At 30.7% G+C, this 22088-nt stretch overlaps 6 protein-coding genes across 6 annotated transcripts; 3 read left to right on the top strand and 3 right to left on the bottom strand.

The window, feature by feature from the left end:
• Positions 1–2426: 2426 nt before the first annotated feature.
• LOC124944569 (axial regulator YABBY 3-like) lies at positions 2427–4664 on the top strand. Its single transcript, XM_047484862.1, has 7 exons — positions 2427–2760; positions 2832–2978; positions 3052–3184; positions 3790–3838; positions 3923–3998; positions 4101–4178; positions 4579–4664. The coding sequence occupies exons 1-7, from the start codon at positions 2632–2634 to the stop codon at positions 4660–4662; spliced, it is 696 nt and encodes a 231-aa protein (XP_047340818.1). The 5' UTR covers positions 2427–2631; the 3' UTR covers positions 4663–4664.
• A 2422-nt stretch (positions 4665–7086) lies between these two features.
• LOC124909992 (protein RGF1 INDUCIBLE TRANSCRIPTION FACTOR 1-like) lies at positions 7087–8052 on the top strand. The gene is made up of 4 exons (XM_047450618.1): positions 7087–7275; positions 7342–7416; positions 7503–7649; positions 7735–8052. Exons 1-4 carry the CDS (start codon positions 7087–7089, stop codon positions 8050–8052), a joined length of 729 nt encoding a protein of 242 aa, XP_047306574.1.
• Positions 8053–9639: 1587 nt separating this feature from the next.
• Positions 9640–10625, top strand: LOC124909991 (vesicle-associated protein 1-3-like). The gene is made up of 6 exons (XM_047450617.1): positions 9640–9694; positions 9778–9848; positions 9930–10014; positions 10092–10208; positions 10274–10479; positions 10551–10625. Exons 1-6 carry the CDS (start codon positions 9640–9642, stop codon positions 10623–10625), a joined length of 609 nt encoding a protein of 202 aa, XP_047306573.1.
• Positions 10626–10726: 101 nt separating this feature from the next.
• Positions 10727–12091, bottom strand: LOC124945418 (autophagy-related protein 8f-like). The gene is made up of 6 exons (XM_047485854.1): positions 11940–12091; positions 11556–11640; positions 11404–11459; positions 11285–11337; positions 11085–11203; positions 10727–11008 (listed from the first exon to the last, which is right to left on the bottom strand). Exons 2-6 carry the CDS (start codon positions 11599–11601, stop codon positions 10893–10895), a joined length of 390 nt encoding a protein of 129 aa, XP_047341810.1. The 5' UTR covers positions 11602–11640; positions 11940–12091; the 3' UTR covers positions 10727–10892.
• A 920-nt stretch (positions 12092–13011) lies between these two features.
• Positions 13012–14781, bottom strand: LOC124945582 (phosphatidate cytidylyltransferase 4, chloroplastic-like). Its single transcript, XM_047486038.1, has 7 exons — positions 14441–14781; positions 14095–14345; positions 13812–14002; positions 13604–13731; positions 13377–13510; positions 13178–13293; positions 13012–13104 (listed from the first exon to the last, which is right to left on the bottom strand). The coding sequence occupies exons 1-7, from the start codon at positions 14726–14728 to the stop codon at positions 13013–13015; spliced, it is 1200 nt and encodes a 399-aa protein (XP_047341994.1). The 5' UTR covers positions 14729–14781; the 3' UTR covers position 13012.
• A 2676-nt stretch (positions 14782–17457) lies between these two features.
• Positions 17458–19524, bottom strand: LOC124945096 (vesicle-associated protein 1-2). The gene is made up of 8 exons (XM_047485468.1): positions 19312–19524; positions 19109–19179; positions 18909–18990; positions 18719–18834; positions 18476–18640; positions 18319–18375; positions 17794–17871; positions 17458–17698 (listed from the first exon to the last, which is right to left on the bottom strand). Exons 1-8 carry the CDS (start codon positions 19361–19363, stop codon positions 17588–17590), a joined length of 732 nt encoding a protein of 243 aa, XP_047341424.1. The 5' UTR covers positions 19364–19524; the 3' UTR covers positions 17458–17587.
• Positions 19525–22088: the final 2564 nt, after the last annotated feature.

The following is a 22088-nucleotide window of genomic DNA, read 5'->3' as shown; positions in this document are numbered from 1 at the left end:
TAAAGCACATTAAAATCAATATTTTGATTGACTTCTTCGTAGAGGATGCATAATTTTAGACGTATCAATCAATTTCATTCGCAGGTGATTTTGTATTTAATAAAAAAATTGTTAAAATTTATTTATGTTTCTCTCCTTGTTTGTATTATGAAGTCAAATTAAAGAATCTTTTTATTTTTGAAACACTTTTATTTTGTTATGTTTATTAGAGTTTTAATAAAATGCTGTGTTCCCAAAAAACAAAAAAATTGATTAGAGTAGAACAATAACGCGGAAACTAGAAAATCTTCGCTGTTATAATGATTCAATAACAAATGTTTTTAAGTGTTGGGTAATGAACGGAGCAATAAACAATTTTTTTTTCAATATTTTCTATTAATATATGTTGTATATAACAAGATACAATAAAAATCGTGTTCATTTTTTTAAGAAAAATCAAATTATAATTACAAAGGTGAAGTGTCGGGAATGGGAAAAAGTAATTGGACGAACTGTATATACATATAAGGGCAAACTTTTATTTATTTATTTATTATTAATTATTAATTATATTATTATGAATACAAGGGCATTGCATGTGGGGATATTGAATTCCTCATGCCTCGAAGAGGGAGAGTACTGCTCCAGAAGGCCTGCAAATTCAAAATTGACACTTTATTTGAAAAGTAAATTGGATACCTTTCCTTCAATAATTAAGATTTTTAATTTGAAATACTGGTGAGTTTTTAAATATTTATTAATTTGTAAATGCACAAATAAGTTTATTTTATTTTATTTTATTTATTTATTTATAAAATTTAACTTTTTTAGCTTCACGTGATTTGAGTATAGAATATTTTATTGTTTTTCATAGGCTAAATTATCAAAAGAAGGCTAATTGTTGGGAGTAAATGTGAATTTTAGTGGCGCCCCACAATTAGGGCGGTGCGAATTGGGGTTTTATCTGAACAACTCTGGACGGCTATCTTATTCGGTTAGGGAGAAAATTGCGTTTAAACGCAAAATATATTTAATTATAATTTTTTATATTAACTTATTACGCAAAATTAGTGTAACAAATTATTACCTAAACCCTCAAACAATGATAGCTTAGCTGAATCAAATGGACCGGTCATTTGTTAATTTTTCTATTTTTATGTGAAATTTATGTTTTTAGAAGAGAAGATGTAATGCCATTTTTTGAGACATCACTTTTCTTTAACTTTCAAAAATCTAATAGTTTAAAATTTACAACTTAATTGGTTGATAAAAAATAAGTAACATTTGCTATTTGACACACATAAATGCACTCTCTCAAGAACAGGTCTGCTCAAAGACAGTCTGTCTTATCCCACGGCTGGAAGGAGAAAAAAAGGTTTTTTTTTATTTGATCGAAGAGATATCTTTCGACCTACATTAAAAATGTTGTCAATCTAACAAAGATCAACCCAAAACTTGAGATACGATTATTTGTGAATTTTCGGATATATATTTGGGTAAAAACATTTCAATCAGGGCTGAGGAAATTTTAAGTAATAGATGAAATATTTTCCATAATTCCCTGGTCACACACAAAATCAACAATTTTTCACCCTATAATGAAATCATCATTCAACTTCAAGAAATGTTGCCCTAATCGCTAACTAAGGCTGAAGAATTATGAAATTGTTGCAGATGGATAATTAACATTTAGCAGCATTTACTTATTTCATAAATTTTATACTGAAACACCCATCTTTCGACTGATTGATCAAGTGGATCAAGCTAGGTTAGGTTCGACAGTTCTTCTTCAACGATCTTCAATGGTGTCTGGACTCTAGGGTCGGATGCAAGTCAGGGTGGGGTTTAAGGTTTAAGGTTTAAGGTTTAGTGTTGGGATTGAAAGAAGGCCTAAAGAATGAAAGAAAAATAGATTAGGGAGAAGAAATCGAAAGTTTAATTAATTTTAGTTCAAATGTTGTAATTTTAATGATATATGTATAAAAAAAGTGACATGTTAGTTATTTTGATTTAAAAATCAATATCATAAATAAATTAAGAAGATGTTATACAACTTTAAGAGTGAAAAAAGTAGTCCAAAATTTCATTGAATTTCCAATAAACAACTTTTTTTTTGGCAATTTTCATCTTATTTACTTAATTTCCTTGTTTACAAGATAAATCCCACTTTCTTGTCCATCAATTGAACTAAATATTTATCTCAAAATGGAGAATCTAAAAAATGGTAAAGTGAATTTAGAGCTCAATTATTAATTCATTGGCATATATACTACAACCTTAATATAAAAAAGTATAAATAAGAAATAATGTTATAGTACACCCAACTAACAAAAATGAAATCATTTATCCACATTATGTCTTTTCTTCCCCACACCCTTCCTTTTCACAAGTATTTTCTCATTATATAAAAAGTCAACAATATATATATATATATATACATCTCTTATCTTCTCTCTCTATAAAAGATATGAGGAATTAAAAAGGCAGAGAGATCGATCCAACAAGAAGCTAGCTAGTTGATTAACCAGTCGATCCCATCTTTCTTATCAATCCATCCATCAATCAAGTCAAATCAAATCAAAAGAGTGGACATTAATCATAGGAGTAATCAAACAACAAACAATATTATTTAAAGAAACAACAACATTTATCATGTCTTCTTCATCCGCTGCTTCTGCTACCGCCGCCGCATTTTCACCGGACCATTTCCAACACCTCTCTCCAGCTTCCTCCGACCAGCTTTGCTATGTTCATTGCAACTACTGTGACACTGTTCTTGCGGTACGTACTAAAATCTCTCTTCAATCATGCATATTTATGTTTATAACATACTGAATCATTGGCCGGCACAGGTTAGTGTTCCATGTTCGAGCTTGTTCAAGACGGTGACGGTCAGATGTGGGCATTGTTCCAATCTTCTTTCTGTTAACATGCGTGCTCTTCTTCTTCCAGCTCCTGCTAATCAACTTCATTCCTTCTTCACTCCTCAAACACTTTTGGTAACCGATTTATAATTTAGTTCAAACTAGGGTTTGTTTATATTTTTATCTGATTAATTATTGTATTGTTTAGGAGGAGATCAGAAGCTCGACGCCTAACATGATGGTGAATCAGCAGACGCGTAATGTTGATAATGACTCTCCCATGCCTGTTAGGGTTGGAGGACTTGATGAACTCATTCCTAAACCGCCTACTGCTAATCGACGTGAGATCTCCATCTCTTTCTCTATCTCTTTATTTCTCTCTCTAGTTTTAGGGTTTGATGAATTAGATCAGAACCAGAATCGTCCCTTCTTCATTTCTTGATTGAAGATTTTGAATTTTAATTAAAAAAAACTTAGGTCATACCTTGTATATTACTGTTTTTGCTGTATCTTTTCATTCTTAATTGGAATATTTACTCCCTCTCTCTCTTTCTTTCTTCTTTCCAAGCAATTTGTAATGGGAGATGGGTTACTTCTCTAACCCTAAAAAAGCTTCTCACCTCCAAAATCAAAGAAGGCTTAATTAAATAATATACTGTTTTACTTGCTTTTAGTGCCAAAAGGAGAGAAAGGAGAAGAAGAAATGAACCATATGAATGAATTTTAATTATATTAAAGAAAAAAAGAGTATTTTGTGTTGTTGCCCGGAAAAGAAGAGAATTTTCTTGGATGGGTGGAATGGATGGTGATAGAGATAATGATCAGGTCATGATGAGAGAGAGATAGAGATAGAGATAGAGAGAGAAAAGGGTTTGTGGAGGAAGAGAGAGAAAGTGATTTTAATGTCTGGTCATTGATTTGTCTATGTGTGTCTGTCCATTTCTAGCTCCGGAGAAGAGACAGAGAGTCCCGTCTGCTTACAACCGGTTCATAAAGTAAGTTGTGTACTTACTTATTAATTAATCTACAACCATTAACCCTCCCTAGCTAATTCCATTCATCCTCTTAATTTCTTGTAGGGATGAAATCCAACGTATTAAAGCTGCAAACCCTGAAATAAGCCACAGGGAAGCATTCAGCGCTGCTGCTAAAAACGTATATTATTTATTTATTACAAACCCTAACAATTAATTAGGTTTAATTTTATGGTTAAACATCCGATCATTAGTTACTAATAATATGGTCTCTTTACTACAGTGGGCCCACTTTCCACACATTCATTTTGGAATCTTGCCTGATCATCAACCCGTGAAGAAGGCTAATGTGCGCCAACAGGTATATATAATACTTAGCTTCTTTCTTTAAATATATATATATTTATTAAATATTTTAATTATTCATCATTTGTTTATTGAATAGTAATGGTTTTGAATTGCGTTAAAATTATAATTCAACACATTTTTCATCTAAACATAATTTTAAAAATAAGCTAAAACAAATCTCATTTCATTTTGGATTTTTGTTTTAGTTATTATAATTTTTCTATCTATTACATCATTATTTTTGTAACAATTAAATTACTCATTTTATTAACTAAATTAATTAAAAAAAAACTCAAATAAATTATTTTTTTTATTAGAAAAACAAAAACAAGGATGAAATAAGAAAGTTTTCTTTTATTATTATTATTTTATATAGATTATTCTTTAATATTGTTGTTGGGATTTTTAATTAGGAAGGAGATGAAATATTCATGAAAGATGGGTCGACGACGTTCATGATGTCTCAGGGCAACGTTGGTGTTTCTCCTTATAACTAAAAGAGGAAATTGTTAATTAATTAATTAAGAAGGGATTAATTCCCAGCAGCATGATATATCATTTCATATTTGGTACTAATTAATTAATGTAGCCAGCCTCCATTCCATATCATATCTCTTTTATGTTTAATTTCCTAGCTCCTAAGAAGGTTCTTAAGAACTAACTACGTACGTACTCTTAATTAATTATTATCATCAATTTCCTTATCTATGATTTAATGTCAACAAATCATATATACACTATCTTCACATGATCACACATATGTCCTAATTATTGTTTTTCCAATTAGATCATATCCCTTCACTATTTATATTGCTTATATGGTAATTGTTATGATATACATTCGTTTTCTTTTTTGAAAAATAAATGTATGATACCTTCTAAATGAAAATTATCATTATCCGAAAAAAGGGGAGAGTCAGGATTTGAAATCTACATTATCTATGATTAATGGAATAACTAGCATAGTCGAAATTGGTTCAATCATTCAACATTGTCAAATATCCGACAAAAAGAGAACTGGAATCACGAATGTTAAAGATCCAACAGAGAGAACCGGAATCATAGATGTTAAAATCCGATGCAGAGAGAATTGATGAGACGCTTAGACGAGCAATAGAACTGGAGAAGATGACGCGAGTACTTTTAAGGCTATTAATTAACTATAAGTATCTATGCATGTACTAAACATAAAAGGTTAAAACAGTTTTTGTTTGCTTACTACTTGTATAAATAAAACATGATCTTGATAAAGTAGCTTATTTCTTGTTAAATATACCAAAAATTTGAAAATAAATTTATATATGTAAAATTAAGTTAAGATAGAGAACATTATCTAATATAAATAAACATTATAACTAAATACTTAACCAGTTTTCTTTTTTAAATATGTCAATATTTTCTCATCTATAGTCAGCTTTCACTAATTCTTTCACTTTTCCAAAATGCTCGTGATTTATTATGTCATATTTAGTACTCTCCCAAAATCTCATAATCACATAAAACCCAAGTACCATTGTTTCCCATAATCCGATAATTCACTTTTTTCCCAAATTAAAGTGAAAAACAACATTAAAAAATGTCTTGTTGTAATTAAATAAAAATGATTTTGGGTCATTACATTAGACCATATTGGGCTTGTTTGGAATATGGTCAATATTGGGCTTGCGCGCTGGGCTTTTCATTTGTAGAGTTGAGTTTGTGTTTATACTACTTTCATAAACTAAAACAGAAATAATTATGGGCCCATTTGCATATGTTCAAATATTACAAGTTTAAAAAGAACATCAAACAAGTTGAAACAATTATATTACATTTTATTTTTATTTAAAATAACGATAGAGAACGATAATTTGGTGTCATTAATGACTCTGAAAGGATAGAGAACGATAATTTGGTGTAATTAATGACTCCGAAACGAAACGACGTTTATTGTCTAAAATAAATTGGAAAGCTTAATAAAAAGGTATTGTCCCAACCACTCTATTTAATTTTGATGAAAATAAATAACAATTTTCAAAAGGGCCTTATGCATTTAGAGCTAGTTTGATGCTGAATTTTTTTTCTAAGTAAAAACAATTTATTACATTTTTTAATTACTTAATCATTTAATTAACCAATCATAATTTTATTATAATCCTATTTTATTTTTATAAAAAAAATTATTATAATAATTTAACTATAAAACTCAAAATTTATTATTATTATTATTTAAAACTCTTAGGATTGTCTCATATGGATTATTTAAGTTTCTTCCAATTCATATTCTTTTAACAACTCAGTTTATATCCCCAAATTACCTAACAAAAAGTATATAAAACTAGAAAGAAAGAAAAAAATAATAATAAAGTTTGTGACAAGAATATTACATATGATTTGATAGGTAATTAAAGTCAAATCCTATTGTTTTGGGTTTATTTCTTTACAACCTTTTTTAACCTTTTTATGCACAAAAGCCACCGTTCTTGTCTTGTCATTTATGATTCAATTTTGTGTGTTGTTGGAAAAAGATCATATATTAGGACCTGTTTGGAAATTCATTTTTATAATAATCGGCCAAATTTGGAAACGCACAAATCATTAGATAAAATAAAATTATATAATTAATATATTAACACAACTTTTTTGACATTGCCAAATTTTTACCATATTTTATGTCTATACTAGTTTTTGAACAAAAAAAAAATGTAAATAAAGTTGAATTTATGAAGAAAACAGAAAACGCAGTCTGGCCAATCCTGGAAAACGCTGGGTTGGTCAGAACGCTAAGTAGCGTCCTAGCGTTCATAAATGAGTTTTTCTCATTGGTAACAACAGCAACTAGAACAGTAGTCAATGCCTTCTTTCTTTCATATTATTAATTCAATCAATTTTCACTCAATTTCCATAGCCAATTCTTCTGCAAAACCTCCAATCTCTCTCTAATGGTGAATTTCGATCACGATCATCATCTTCCCCGATGGGTTCAACCTTTGCTAACAGAGAAATTCTTCAATGCCTGCTTAATTCATGACCAATCCAAGAAAAATGAAAAGAACATCTTTTGTTTCCATTGTTGTCAAGGAATTTGTACCCATTGTTCTTCCCTGCATCCTTCTCATCGTCTTCTTCAGGTATTTGTACCATAATCTCTGGCTTTTTCTAGACCCACAAAAACTAATTAGTTTTTTTTTTATCAGATTCGAAGATACGTTTATCATGATGTTATTCGGCTTCAAGATGCCCAGAAATTGATCGACTGTACATTTCTTCAAGTAATTAAACACTCTGTTTTTCTTCTTTGATTATTAAATTGTTGAATGTAATTGAACTAACCTGGCTGGCTATGTATTATTATTAGGCTTACACGACCAACAGTTTGAAAGTTGTGTTTCTTAATCATCGACCTCAAATTACTCGAACATTTCGAATCTCCGGCGGTAGTTCTTGCCTTACCTGCGATAGAGCATTGCAGGAACCTTTTCTATTCTGTTCAATCTCCTGCAAGGTTCGAATTTATCATATCAGTAAGAAATAAATTTATCTGTCGATTCAATCTTCTTATAAATTATTTGATACATGTATATGTTTAGATTCACCATATGGTAATGGAAACAACCCATGAATCGAATTTCATTACATTGCCGGAACTGGAGCCGGGTTTTGAAGATGAACAGTTGACACCGGATTCGGTTATGGAGACGAGTTCGATTAATTCTTCTAGTTCAAGCAGTGGTGGTGGTGCGGCGGCGGCGGTGGAGGTTGTTAGAAAGAAGAGGAGTAGTGTCCCGGCTTTGAGGGCGGCAGCGGCGGCGGCGGTGATTGGGAAGATGAATAGTTCGCCGGCGGTGGCGTCGGGAATGATGAACAGTCGCCGGAAAGGAATGCCGAAGAGGTCACCATTTTTTTGATATGTGGAGTAATTCTTTGCTTTCTCGAGGTTATTCAGGGAATATTCTACTTTTTTTTTTTTAAAAGCAAAAAATTCAATCAAATTTATTTTTTATTAATTTTTAAGTATTTTAAATTGAATATTATCTAATTTAGTTATTGATTATGATTTGTATGATGATTAATACGTTAATTTTTATTTAAAATAATATGTTGCCACGTGGCAGATTTTGGAAAGGGTTGTAGCAGCCTTAAACCACCTGAAAATAGACACAAAAGTTCTGTGCATTTATTGCCCTGGCCCTCTGTCAATCAAAGCCTCATTAGTTTCTATTTTATTTTTATTAAATTTTAATAGAGATTTTAAATCCAAACAACTCACATAAGTTATTCTTGCTTCAAAATAAAATATACTTTCATCCCCATGCAATTTTTTTTATTTTTTTTTGGTATTGTATGAAAGAGGTGAAAAGTAAAATTTATATCAAGAATCTCTTGTATTTTGAGAGAAAAATTATCAACGAAAAAGTCTACATCTAACATTGAATAAAAAATTATTTCGTAACATTTGTTTTTAGAGTAGAGTAATAACATATACTTCTTTCACTGCGAACTTACAAAAAAATGTGAACTCTTTAGCAGAATCTCTTTTATTTTCGATGGGATACAAAAAAAAAATATCGTTACTTTTGGGTCAAATAGATTAAATGGAGCTTTAGCTAGAAACCAATACTTCTCATTATGTGGTGGACGATAAAAAAAAAATAATATAAGAATTTTCGAAAGAAAAAATGATGAGTATGATCGTCTTAGTCTTATATCTTATATGATTTATATTTTTTGTTTGTTGATATGATCTTCCGATTATGCTGTTTTTTCGAGACTGTATCATCCCCTTTTTAGGGCAAATGAGAAAAAATTATCGAATTAGAGTTAAGTTATTTGATTAAATCTTTAATATAGAGGTACTCCTACATGTATCTTTACCATCAATTATCATTTGACAGAACATTTTTCAGTGTTGTTTATTAACCCTCGGTTAAAGATAATTTCAACTGCTCAAAAAGTTTGATAAAAAAAAATATTGATATCATTCGATTTGCTCTACTTCAACACTCATTATTTCACTCTTTCACTCTTCGATTTGCTCTACTTCAACACTCATTATTTCACTCTTTCACTCTGACTTTCTTTTGGTTGAACTCACCACCAGAGTGGTTACCCGGCGATCAAGTTTTTTAATCCATGTGAAACAGCGCTGAGGGTGATGGAAATGATTCTTAGAGTAAACCTCAAAGAAATTGCATTATTATTGCATCTTGTCTATTATAAATTTTAATTTGTATTATTTACAAATTGAAGTTTTTATATGTAATCTCAATTGATTTAAGATTAAACGATTTGTGTACTGATTTTTATTGGTTAAAAAGATATTTATAATTAAATTGGATTTGAATTTAATATAGGAGACCGAGCAATAATCTTTATTAAAAGACTATAACAACTAACATGAATCTTAGTCAAATACACAATCTTTTCCCTAATGAAAATCCTCCACTTTTATTTATTAGCATCTCTTTCTCTTCTCATTGCCATACAAAGAAGCCATGAGTGCCGCCTGCAATCACCTCACCGTTCAACCTTCAGAACTCAGCTTCCCATGTATGTTTTCTGTCAGCTTAAGATCAAACAGACCGATTTCGTATTTACTTTGTTTGTTTGATGCTTGCATGTCGTCGTAAAAGTCAAATTAAAGAAGCAGAGTTCCTGTTCTCTAATGTTGGCCAACAATACTGATCAACATGTGGCGTTCAAGGTTTGTTTCTTTGTTTGTTAATTTGTTCTTTTCTGTACTTTTTTTTTTCTAAGTACTAGTACTGTTATAATACATGTTAAGGTTAAAACAACCAATCCCAAGAAATATTGCGTTCGTCCTAACAGTGGCTTTCTTTTACCTGGCGACTCTACATGCAATGTCACTGGTATTATTTTCCAACATTTGCATTACATTTCTAATTCTTAAACCAAACTAATTAACACTAATTAATGTATATATTAGTAACAATGCAAGCCCAAAAGAAGGCACCTTTGGATCTGCAATGTAAAGACAAGTTTCTTATTCAAAGTGTCGTTGTTTCAAAGAGAATAGCAGACAAAGATGACATAACTGCAGAGATGGTAAGTCCAAATGGAGAGAATTTTCTTTAGAGAAACTCTCAGATGCATACGTATTTGTTTTGCATTTCGATAAGGCAGCTGGAAATTTAGTCCGGGAGTTTAAATTGCGAGTCGTTTATGTCCATGCTAATCAGCCATTGTCTGTGGTAGAAGGATCTAAAGAAGAAGAGGAAGAAGAAGAGGAAGAAGAAGGGTCTTCTTCTTCAAGGGCAGCTGTTGTTGTTGCCTTAAAGGAGAAAGAAGAATATGCAATTCAACGACAGGAATTGGTATGTCTCCTTATTGCTATATCGTTTAAGGGAGAATGGTCACATATTTGATTGCTGTGTCTAATTTACAGGATCCAGAGATTGACAGAAACAATGGGGGCGGTGGAGGTGGAAGTTTCTCGATGATGTTTGTGATATTCATATAACCCTTTTAGGCATTCTAGTTGGGTATCTTATGAAGAAAACATAATAGCTGGAGAACGATTGTTCTATTTCAAATGATTGAAATATACAAAACTTATGAATCTTTATGAAAAGAGGATATATTTATTGACATTGAATAAAGTTTCCAAGTAATGTATGTAAATGCCGTAGCACTTAGAGATCAAGTAATTTACATGATGAAATATATATATCCACAAAGTAAGAAGAGAAGTTTCGGTTTTTTATTTACTTGGTTACTGAGAAATCAGTCAGTCAGTCAGTCCATCTTCAATCTTCATCCCAAATGTATTCTCCCCACTGTATGTCACATACAGAAACCCATCTTCATCCTTCTTCTCATCATATATGGTAGACAATATTGCCCCTGCATCATTGACAGTCCCAACATTTATAAACGAAGAAATAGAAATGCATAATAAAGAAGAGATGATTATAAAAACCTGTAGGCGGAAGGACATTATCCACGAATATGAAGATTGCTTTCTCTGCACTGAGTTTGATTCTCTTGCGTATGACATAAACAAACTGCCCAATTGTTAAGTCAGCTGGAACAAGATATCTGCAACAATAATACTCGCGTCAAATATCATGGGAGAAAGAAACAAATAAATAACGATTTTAAGAATGTTATGTCTCTCACTTTTTCTTATCAATATTAGGGATATCGCTTCTATCAGCCTTTTCCACAATTACCTTCAAAGCAAGAATGAAGCAAATCAATGTTTACATCTATAACTTTATACATAATTCATAACTCACAGGAATTCGGTCAGAATACTTCTCCCTGATCCTCGCAGCCTCGGCGTGTCGCTTACCTGAATCAAAACAGATAATTTACAACTTGGGAGAAGAACAACTGATTGATTCTCCAAAAAGAAGAAGAAGACTGATCACCATTACATAATACATACCAAAGTCATTCTCTTGTTTGAAAGAGCTCTTCATCAATCTTGCCATGAAATAGATGTTCAAGAAAAAGCAGTAAAACACCACCACCTAAGAGATGCAAGAACATTGAACATCTATCAAGAACATAGAACTGGGGGTTTTTCTAACAATGCAAAATTAGGTATAAAAATGGTAAACCCTTAATTGGCGTAACCCTAAAAATCACAAATTTGTTTAAACTAGTTAATACAGATTCAAAAGAATTGAACTTTGTTGTAATGGATGGAATATAAATGAACCCTTTTCATAAAATGAAGTGTGAACATACATACATACAGACAGATACATAACCGATTGCGGAATCATGAACATGATGAAGAAATTGGAAGATCGAAATGAATATGTACCTGATTAAGGACGAATTCTGAAGGGGGTGTTCTTAGTTTTCTCGTTCAAAGGTGTATATCTCTCTCTATACAAGTTCCTCCAGGTGACGCAAGTAATTAGCAATCGAGTTTTGGGGGGATATTCCTTCACGACACGTATAGAAATTGGCTTACGTTCTTATCAGTTTAACTAAACGTAGCGGCGACCGAATACAAAACAGGAATATCTTATTATTTATAAGAATAATTCCTTACCCACCACCATCATTATTATTGTCTACAAAAAATTTATTATTAATTTTAAAATATTTATTTTATTTACAGATTTTTTTGTATTTAATTAGGTAAGTTTGATTTATTTTTATTTTTTAAATTTAATATTAATCACTTCATTTTTTTTAATATAAATTTATTTTTTATTTAAAATAATTTAAATTTTAATAACTTAATTTTGAATATTAATAAATTATATAAATATATTAGTTTCTATAAATTTGTATATTATATTTTTAAATTTTTAATATATTATTTTTTTTTATTGTCTAATTTTTATATATTGTTTAATTTATTTTTTATAAAAAAATTGAAAATTTAATTTATTAATCATTTTTATTATTATACAACTAAGAAAATATATAATATTATTAAAAAATATATATATTTATATTATATTATTATAATTAAATAAAAAATTTATAAATAAATAAGATAGAAAGAATAATAAAAAATGGAAATTAAAAAAAAATGAATAAAAAAATGATAAAAATTTAAAAAAATATTGAGAATATAGGTAAAAGATAGAGAGAGAATTAAATTTAGATAACTTGTTTGCATTAATTTATTAGATAAAATTATGTCAACCACCATTTTATTTGAAAAATGATTTGGGTTTGTGGTTTTTTTTTTTAACTATTTATTGGAATATTAATTTTTATCAACTATTTCATTAGAAAAGACTATTACAGTATAAAAAACATGTCTTTCTTCTAAACAAGAAAAATAAAACATGTCTTTCTTCTATCTTCCTCATTCTCTAAAGGTGTTTTTTTTGTTAATCCGACATAATCATGAAATCAAAAGCTTATGGATTTCAGTCAAACTCCATAAACTGGAAGGAAGGTTTTAATGAAAGAATAAGCCAATGAACCAGTAAATAGGTAGCTGTCTACTCTGTCCAGTATTCCACCTGCATATGATTTAAACCAACTTTCTTCAAATTCACAATTATAAAGGAGGAGGAGAATCAAAGGCAAACTTACCATGTCCAGGTATGAGAGAACCCGAATCCTTAACACCAGCATCACGCTTGATCATCGATTCGATAAGATCACCAAAAAGGGATCCAAAGAAATTCAGAAGCCCAAAAGTTATAGCACTGTTGTTAAACATCAACATTCCAAATGATATACATATCAGTCAAAAACTCGAATTTGTTTTTCAAAAAACTATATATAATACCTGGGCAAAGATGCAGGCCAGCCTAGGATCTTTGAGAGTAAGACAGTAGTGGCTACACAACCACATAAGCCGGCAAATACTCCTTCCCATGTCTTCTTAGGACTGATGTTCGTGAGTGGTGTTCGACCAAATGCCTGCAGCAATTTTTCATTCAATTCCAAAGCTATTTATTTCTTCAAGACCATTCAATTAGAACTGATCTGGTCTGGAAAGGATTTTAATAATACCTTGCCACCTATAAAAGCATATGTATCCGCTGCTATTATGCTGCTAATGGAAATCAATGTTGCGACTAAACCCACAGTCCATTGACTAGGACCTCCCAGAATCAAGGGCCAGTTCTGGAAACACTGGTCTGGATTTGGATGAGAAACCGTTAATAGATTTCCTTGGATTTCAAGTATTTCAGATCAAGTTTGTAAATAGAACACTTACTAGAATTTAAAGCAGAGGCTGTTAAACTACATCTAAGCTTAATCCAAAAGCTGGGAAGATAACCACAATAAAATAGACCAAATATGGTGCTACTGAGTTGAGAAAAACGAGGATTTCCTCTTTGCAAAAGCAATGCCATTGCAACAATGAAAGCTGCAGATGTCACAGAAACGTCGATCTGACCAAGGTACCTAATGATCACCCCCATTCATCAATAAAGATCTGATTAAATACAAAACAAGAATTGAAACATTCAATCATTCATTGATTAACAAAGTCTTACAATGTAAGTATAGGCATCAAAGTGCAGATAACAGAGCAAACCCGCGAAAGGTATCGTGGAGGGGGTGTCATTCCATCAGCAATTCCATTACTCCTAACTAGTTCAAAGTATTCACGAGCACCAACAAAAACTGCAGCAGAAAGAGCTACTGTGAATACCAATCCTCCAGCTAATACAACACCCCCAGTGAAAACTCCTATCAGGACCCCAAAAACTACCCTTTTCTTCAATTGACTAACCTTCCGTTCTTCCTTCATAAAAATTCAGTGGTTATTATTAACTTTATCTGCATATTCAAAAAATCTCTTATCAAATTGCAAATCTAAACCCTAAATATCAAATTAACCTCTTCTGCAATTTCGACTTCGTTTAGCCGCTCCGGTAAAGAACTGGGTATGCTAGAATTATACCGTGAAGGAATTCGGAAAATGCATGTGGAGTCATTGAAAAGTAGCCCGTGAAGGGTTCTTGAAGAGAGTGCCAATGAAGGACCACGAGAATGGCGCGCCCAGGGATTGGTAAGAGAAATAAGCTTCAATCGATCAGTTTCTATGTAAGATGGCATTAGCGGCGACGGCCTCCTGAGCAACTCCGGCGAGCAAAATCCGGTGTTCAGAAGCAAGTTCGAAGTCATTTCGCCGGAATTTAGAACAACTCCGGCTTCAAAAAACACAAAATTATTTGGTTTTTTTTGTAAATTTATTGCTTTAAACCAAAAGTATGACTACCCATTGACTCAGAATAAAAAAATTATTGAGATTTAAAAAAAAATATTTTAATATTTCTGATAGATTAGTTAGATTTAACAAATTAACAATTCCATTATGATTTAATTGAAGAAAATAATGTATAACAATCTTTCATATTTGGATTAGATCTAATAATGTTTCATATATACTCAGGTTTTTTATGACCGAATTGTTTAGGACTATTTATAAGATATTGAGATTTTGGATATTTGGTTGAAGTTATAAAAACGAGATTTCATTTTTAATGATTTCATAAGTCGTTAACTTACTATTTACGTAGTATTTTGTTATAATATTGGACAGTTAAAGTTGGTTATATATCTGTTTCAATTTCTGTTATTTGTAAACCACGTTCTGTTAAATTATTTCTCCTCTTTGAGTAGTTGTAACTCAATATTTTGGTGGGTTTGGCTCATATATGAAGTTGAACTCACCAAATTACGGATATGAATAAGATTGTGAAAAGTTTAGCTTACTGTTTTGAACTCGCGCCAGGTCCTATGATGATTCTACTTACCATGGCCCTCCCCCGAATAAACACTTCCATTTAGGCCAACAATATGTTTCTTCAACCCAACTCATTAATGTTGATTTCCTTCGGTTTCGTGGGACCGATGTGAAGGGTTGACTTATATATGCTGAATAATTTTTAAGAGTGGACAAAACTAATGATGCAACTAAATTGGACATTGTTCTCATTCACTTTACTGGTGAAGCAAGAATGCGGTATGAGTCATATCTTCAGCAACGCAACCATAGCGAAACCATGACATGAAAAGTGTTCAAGAGAGACCTCTTGTTGCATTTCGGGCCTTCCATACATGACACCCCCATTAGACAATTGATGAACTTTAAACATGTCAGTTCTGTTCAAGAATACAATCTCCAACACATGTCAATTTCCCAAAAACTGTATAATATACCGAGGGAGTATGTTAAAGACTACTATCTGTCTAGGTTGAGGGAGGAAATCGCAAATTGTATCAGGTGCGGTTTTCCAGATCTTTAAATGAAGCCATGTTGATGGATAAGGTCCAAAAAGCGGCATACAAATCCCTGTTGAGCAGCGACTACTCAACACTCTATTCCAGCAACCCGAAGACATACCACCAGTCAGAGAACAACATTATCGAATCCCATTAAAAGAAGACACGAAAGCTATGTGCATGTGCTCATATTGGTACCCTGCCTTACGAAAGACAAAAATTGAGCAATTAGTAAATGATACGTTGGACAGGAGAGTAGTTGGAAGTCATGGCTTTTTTGTTACCCCTGTGGTGCTGGTCAGGAAGAATGACTTGTCCTGGATTTTCGATGACACCCTAGGTCGGAGCTGGAATAAGTTTTTTTTTTATATTTACACCAAGTTCTGACAACATTGCAACAACAAAGGTTATTCCTCAACAAAAGAAAATGTAGCTTAGGGTGTAAACAAACTTCTTACATGAGCCATATATAATGAAAATGGAGTGACTAATGACCCAGAAAAACTAAAGACAATAAGGAAATTTTCGGTTCCATAATCAGTCAAACAATTGAAAGGTTGTTACCGAAGATTTATTATGGATTGCGGTTCCATAGCTCGGCCACTTATGGCCCTACTGAAAATATCTTAGAACCGCATTAAACAGTTGCAGAACAGCAAGAGAAAATTAGATATCTTTAGAGATTGGAGGATGGACATTGGATTGGCAGCAAGAGAAAATTAAATCTCTTTAGAGATTGGAGGATGGGCATTGGATTGGAGGCTGACTAGGTCAAGATCTCTTCGTCGAGGACGACGGATATTTGAAGGGGAGATAATGTTACAATTTTAGACAATTAGGGTTGGTTATATGTCTGTTTCAATTTCTGTTATTTACAAACTACATTTTGTTAAATCATTTTCTCTCTTTGACTGAATACTTTTGTGGGTGTGGTTCATATATGAAGTTGAATTCACCCCAATTGCAGATATAAATAAGATTGTGAAGCTTAGCTTTAAGCATATTAACAATATTCTATTCTCATCTCTGTTTCATCTTCTTTTCTTGGACCCCTTAATTTCTTCTTTTCATAATTTTTCGCTGCACTTTGATCACAGATTTCTCACTCGGCCCTTGAGATTAAGAACTCTTAACCCCAGTTACAAATTTAAGTCGTAACACATTTATAAATAAATAAAATATTTATGTCGCTAATTTGCAGTATCTCAATTTCAAATCAAACATGGATTTGATTAAAAGAGAAAAAACAGTCATTGTCTTAAAAAAAAATAGTTGGGAGAGAGGACAGATATATAGAATCTTTCAACAAAATAATGCTTTTTCAAATCGTATTTCGCTATAATTCAATAGGAAGTATCATTTTAACAATAAGGAAACTCAAATTAAGAATTTAAAAGAAAAGGTTTGAAATTCCAATAAGCTCTTAAACAAAGGATAATCTAAATAAAATAAGAAAGATAATGAAACTAACCCAAGTCTACAACATAAAATTATGATGGGCAATAATACAGAATACACAGTTGTTCTTTAAGTTTATAAAAAAAAAGGGTAATGTTAAAAAAAGGCAACTTAACTAGTCCCAAGACAATTACAAGAAATGTCTATATTTTTTTGACCTTTCTGTTCTCACTGAAAAAAAGAAAAGGGATAAATGCAAAACAAAGCATTTTCCTACACATTGATCATACACTAAATTTTACCAATTGATTTTTTAGTGAAACTCAACAGTTGATCCCCCATAGTAGGAAATAATCGCGCTCATGTTCTCTTCAGAAAGAACCCAACGAGAAGGCCAAACAAGCCTACGAGAATGACATGTAGCAAAGATAAGCCACCATGTTTTTTGCTGCTTCCGCGTCTCAATAACTCCTGAACATGGAAAAAGAAACCGGGGTGGTGAAATACAAGTTTGAGCCTTATAAATTTCCGATGGCTAATCAAAATTCAATATTTGAGACCATTACCAGTTCCTGGAGAAGCTTGTTGTTTTGCAGAATTGCAGAGTTTTTCTCCTCTGCCAGCTTTGAGAGAAGAGTCTTTACCTGAAAAGAGAAGCAAACATTACTCAGATAAAGAAAAAATACTTAGTCCTTGTTTGATGAGGAACATTTGGAATTACATTCTATTCTCAATCACTTCTCCACCAAATCATTTTAAATCAACTGAAGTACCCTTCATTTGATTCTTTATAATGTTTATGTTTTGGTCATAAAACCCAAATAATCAACTTCTTCATCAAACAAGAATTCAACTAAAACAAAAATTGAACCTCCAAATCAACAGTATATTTGATCATGTCAATGAAGAAGTTCAAGGCTTCTATTATGCTAAAGGAAAGATAATGCAAGAATTGATAAACTAATCAGTTGTTTCTTCAACACAATATATAAACTGGACAGCACATTCAGGCAACGATCAATTTTTTTACCAGAAAGTGAAAAACTGATAGAATCAAATGAAATACGAAAAGAAGAAGAAGAGACATCAACCTCAGATGAGTTCTCTTGAGCCTCAGCATATGATCCATCAAGCTGATCCTTTGAAGGCTACAAATTACAAACCAAAAACAAAAACAGGATTACTATCTCAAAAACATTAACCTTCTTCATCACACCAAACATTGAATCTACATTTACAAGAACTCACTGCATTATATTCAAGATGATTTACAGCACCATTGTCAGATATTGAACCCCTTGGAGAAGAACCCTCCTCAGACCCTTCCCTCACGGGTGATGGATACCGAGGTGGAGGTGTATAAACTACTCGTAACTTGAACTCCTCAACATAATTCCCCGATTCCTTGTTGAACTTGAGATAGAATCAAATTAGTCAAACAGCAATGCATTAATTGATTCCATATCAAATCAAATCATCAAACCATAATACCATTTCTGCAGTGATGTCTTTGGTTGTAGCACCAGGACTTGCTACTACACATTGAATAAGAAACTTGTCCTTACATTGCATATCAGGAGGAGTCTCCTTTTGTGCTTGCATTGTGACTAACAAGAACATGCAAATTCAATCAATAATTGAAAAATATTGCAAAAACCAAATCAAAGGAGAGATCAAATACCTATAACATCAGATCTAGAGTTCGGCAGCACAATCCCTGTGTTAGGACGAACACAGTACTTCTTTGGATTCGTGGTTTTCACCTGCAATCCCAAAACCAAAACCAAAATCAAGCAATCATACACCCACCTTCTAGGGTTTACTAACCTATAATTACATCATATTTCATCACAAATTCCACCGATTATGAATAACTAATACCTTAAACGCCACATAACCATCTGTCTTGTTCGTTAATTGCAGAGAACATGATATCTGCTTCTTCAATTCGACTTCTCACATAAAAACAGCATAAATCAGTTGAAATCATCAAATTGATGACAAATAGTTGATCTATGTACACATGCATCAATGAAATCAAATGAAAAACATGGAAATGGAAAAGAAATCGAGAAGAATGTTACATGGGAATTGAAGTTCCTCCGGTTCAATACTTATAAGCTCTCCTGTACTCATTTCAACGCAATCGCCGATTGAGATACCGCGATTGATCCGGTCTTGAGATTTTCCGTCGCCGGCGAGACAGTGATAACCGCCTGACCGGCACTAAATATGCGAGGTAGGAGAGAGAGATCTAGAGAGTAGAAATTTGGGGTTTTCGATATGTTTGTTGGAGAGAGAGAAAGTTGCAATCAGCGTAGTAACAAGTAGCAACGTGGGACTGTCGTGTGACAACGTGAAATTACTGACAAAAAAAAAAAATTATAATAATTTAGGTTAATTTTTTTTATATGGGTAAAAAATATTAAATATATTATTACCAAAACTAAATATTAGACCTCCTTTAATTAATTAATATTATAAAGATAAGGGAAAAGAAAACCCTATTAAATTATCAAACAAAGTATAGAAATCTTCACCGTTAAAGAACCTATTTAGAGTAATATATACAAACTTAAACCATACATAAAAGTTATAACAATTGAAATAATAAATTAACTTACACTGTATATTAGTAATCTCATTTATACAAGGTGTTACTTTTAAGTTTAGATACTAATAATTTAATGAAATTTTAACTTGAAGACAGTTATTTAATATTTGTAATTTAAGGTTTTTATTTTTATTTATAATTTAGAGAGGAAAGTGGAGGTCATGAGTGATGTGATGATGTCTATGGGTGTTTCTTTTAACCTTCAAACATAAAAAAAAAATATATATATATAATTTAGAGAAATTAAATTTTAAGTTTGGTGAAGAAAATTGAGTCATAATTAAGTTATCATGATTATAATTTATGCTTATTTTAAATTCTAAATTATGTTTGTCATTTAGTATGATAGACTATAAGATACGTTATAATAAAATAAATTATAAAGTTGTAAATTGTTAGAAAAATTTAGGAATTTTTACTTTCTTATTTTAAAAATATCAATAAATTTAAAAGATAATAACTTATTTATCAAATATAATATATATATTTATTTATTTATCTTCTACCACTCAAAATTAAATTTATTTTATATTTTGTTTTGTTGTGTCATTTTATTTTATTTAGTTGGATTACTTTTTTTTAATCAAGTAACATTTTTAATATTTGGTGGTATAGTTTATTGTTTATATAATTTGTTTGTATCGATCATTATTTATCAAGTTCGTACTTATCCTCCTCTTTAACAACAAATAAAATGAAGACGTGAACTCAACATTTTAGTCACTTACGTTGACTCTTTCCATCGGACTACTTTAGAGGACTATAATCATTTAATATTTGATATATTAAGATCATCTTACATTTATATGAGATTTTTAATATTTTAATTATCACCTCACAAAAAAATATTTGACATTACTTTTGAACCCTCTTACAATAATATTTTTCATTTACATTTATAATATTTTGTATACTTTTTTTGGACATGTACTATTGGTTCTTTTGATTTATTTATTATTCATTTATATAATTCAAGTAATTAAGTTCATGTTGAATCAGCATGTTTTGTTTCATCTATTTTGAGATTTTAAGTTTTATAAATTTGTTATATTATTTAATAATTAAATTATCTTATTTAAATTTTGTAATATATGAATTAAGTTTTGGTAATTTTTTATTTGAATTAAATAAAAAAATCTTGATCTTGTTCTTTACCTAATTAACTAAAATATATTTATTTAAATTATAATATTATATTTTTAACATGTTTTATTTAAATATTATAATTTTTAATAATTAATAATAAATTTATTCTAAAATAATTACTTAATTATTAAATAACTCAATATCAAACCAGACCAGTGTCTAAAATGTGAATTTTGAAAAGTCTACAAATTGTGATTTTAGTTAATAATTTCGTGACAAATAAAATAGTCCTTATCACCAATGGAGATAAGAACAACAAAAAAACACAAACATATAATTAAAAAATAAATAAAGAAGGAACGTTATCTTAGCGGGATGTTCAACAGGAAATGAACATCACTATCAAGTATCAACCAAAACCACATTTTTTCAACTTACTTCTGCAATTGAAATATACAAATAATAACTCTTTATTAAACAAATAAAAAACAATTAAAATTCATTAACTTTGTTTCTTAAAAAAAAAAAAGATAAACATAAACTTTATAAAATATTATTAAGATAATTTGAGGGTATGAATAAGATGTCAACAGTTACTCTAAATACTTGTTGGGTGAAGTATCTATCCCTAAACTCGATTTTTATTTTAAAACTCGATTCCGACTTCGACGAGTATCTCTATTTCTATTATCTTCTCCGATTCGTCGGGTACTCGATCTCTGACGTGTACCCCATTATCTCAATAAAAACTTAAAAGATGGTAGAAGTTGAAGAAAAAATAAAAAAATGTAATAAATAATAAAACTAGTAATATCGAAATATTAAAAAAATAAACAAAAACATTATAGGTAAAAGTTGTAATTGTTAAAAAAAAAAAAAAAAAAAAAAAAAGTTAGAGATTGAATATGAATAGTGAAGAGATAAATATATTTTGTTATTAAAAAAATGTTCAAGACAAAAAGAGATAATATTTTTTGAAATATAAACAAAATAGTATTGTAGTAGAGTGTGAATAAAAATAAAATATTTATGATATTTGTAATGATAGTTATTTGAAAGGTCACATCAAATTTTAATAATTTTATTTTTTATTTTATTTTTATATATAATTGAGTATCGAGTTTGAGTTTTGCACTCTTCGTCCCAACCCGTGTTAGGTAG

Source organism: Impatiens glandulifera, chromosome 7, assembly GCF_907164915.1.
Source record: "Impatiens glandulifera chromosome 7, dImpGla2.1, whole genome shotgun sequence".
Classification (NCBI taxonomy): domain Eukaryota; kingdom Viridiplantae; phylum Streptophyta; class Magnoliopsida; order Ericales; family Balsaminaceae; genus Impatiens; species Impatiens glandulifera.
Note: the sequence above shows the minus strand (reverse complement) of the source record. Positions and strands in the feature narration are given on the sequence as shown.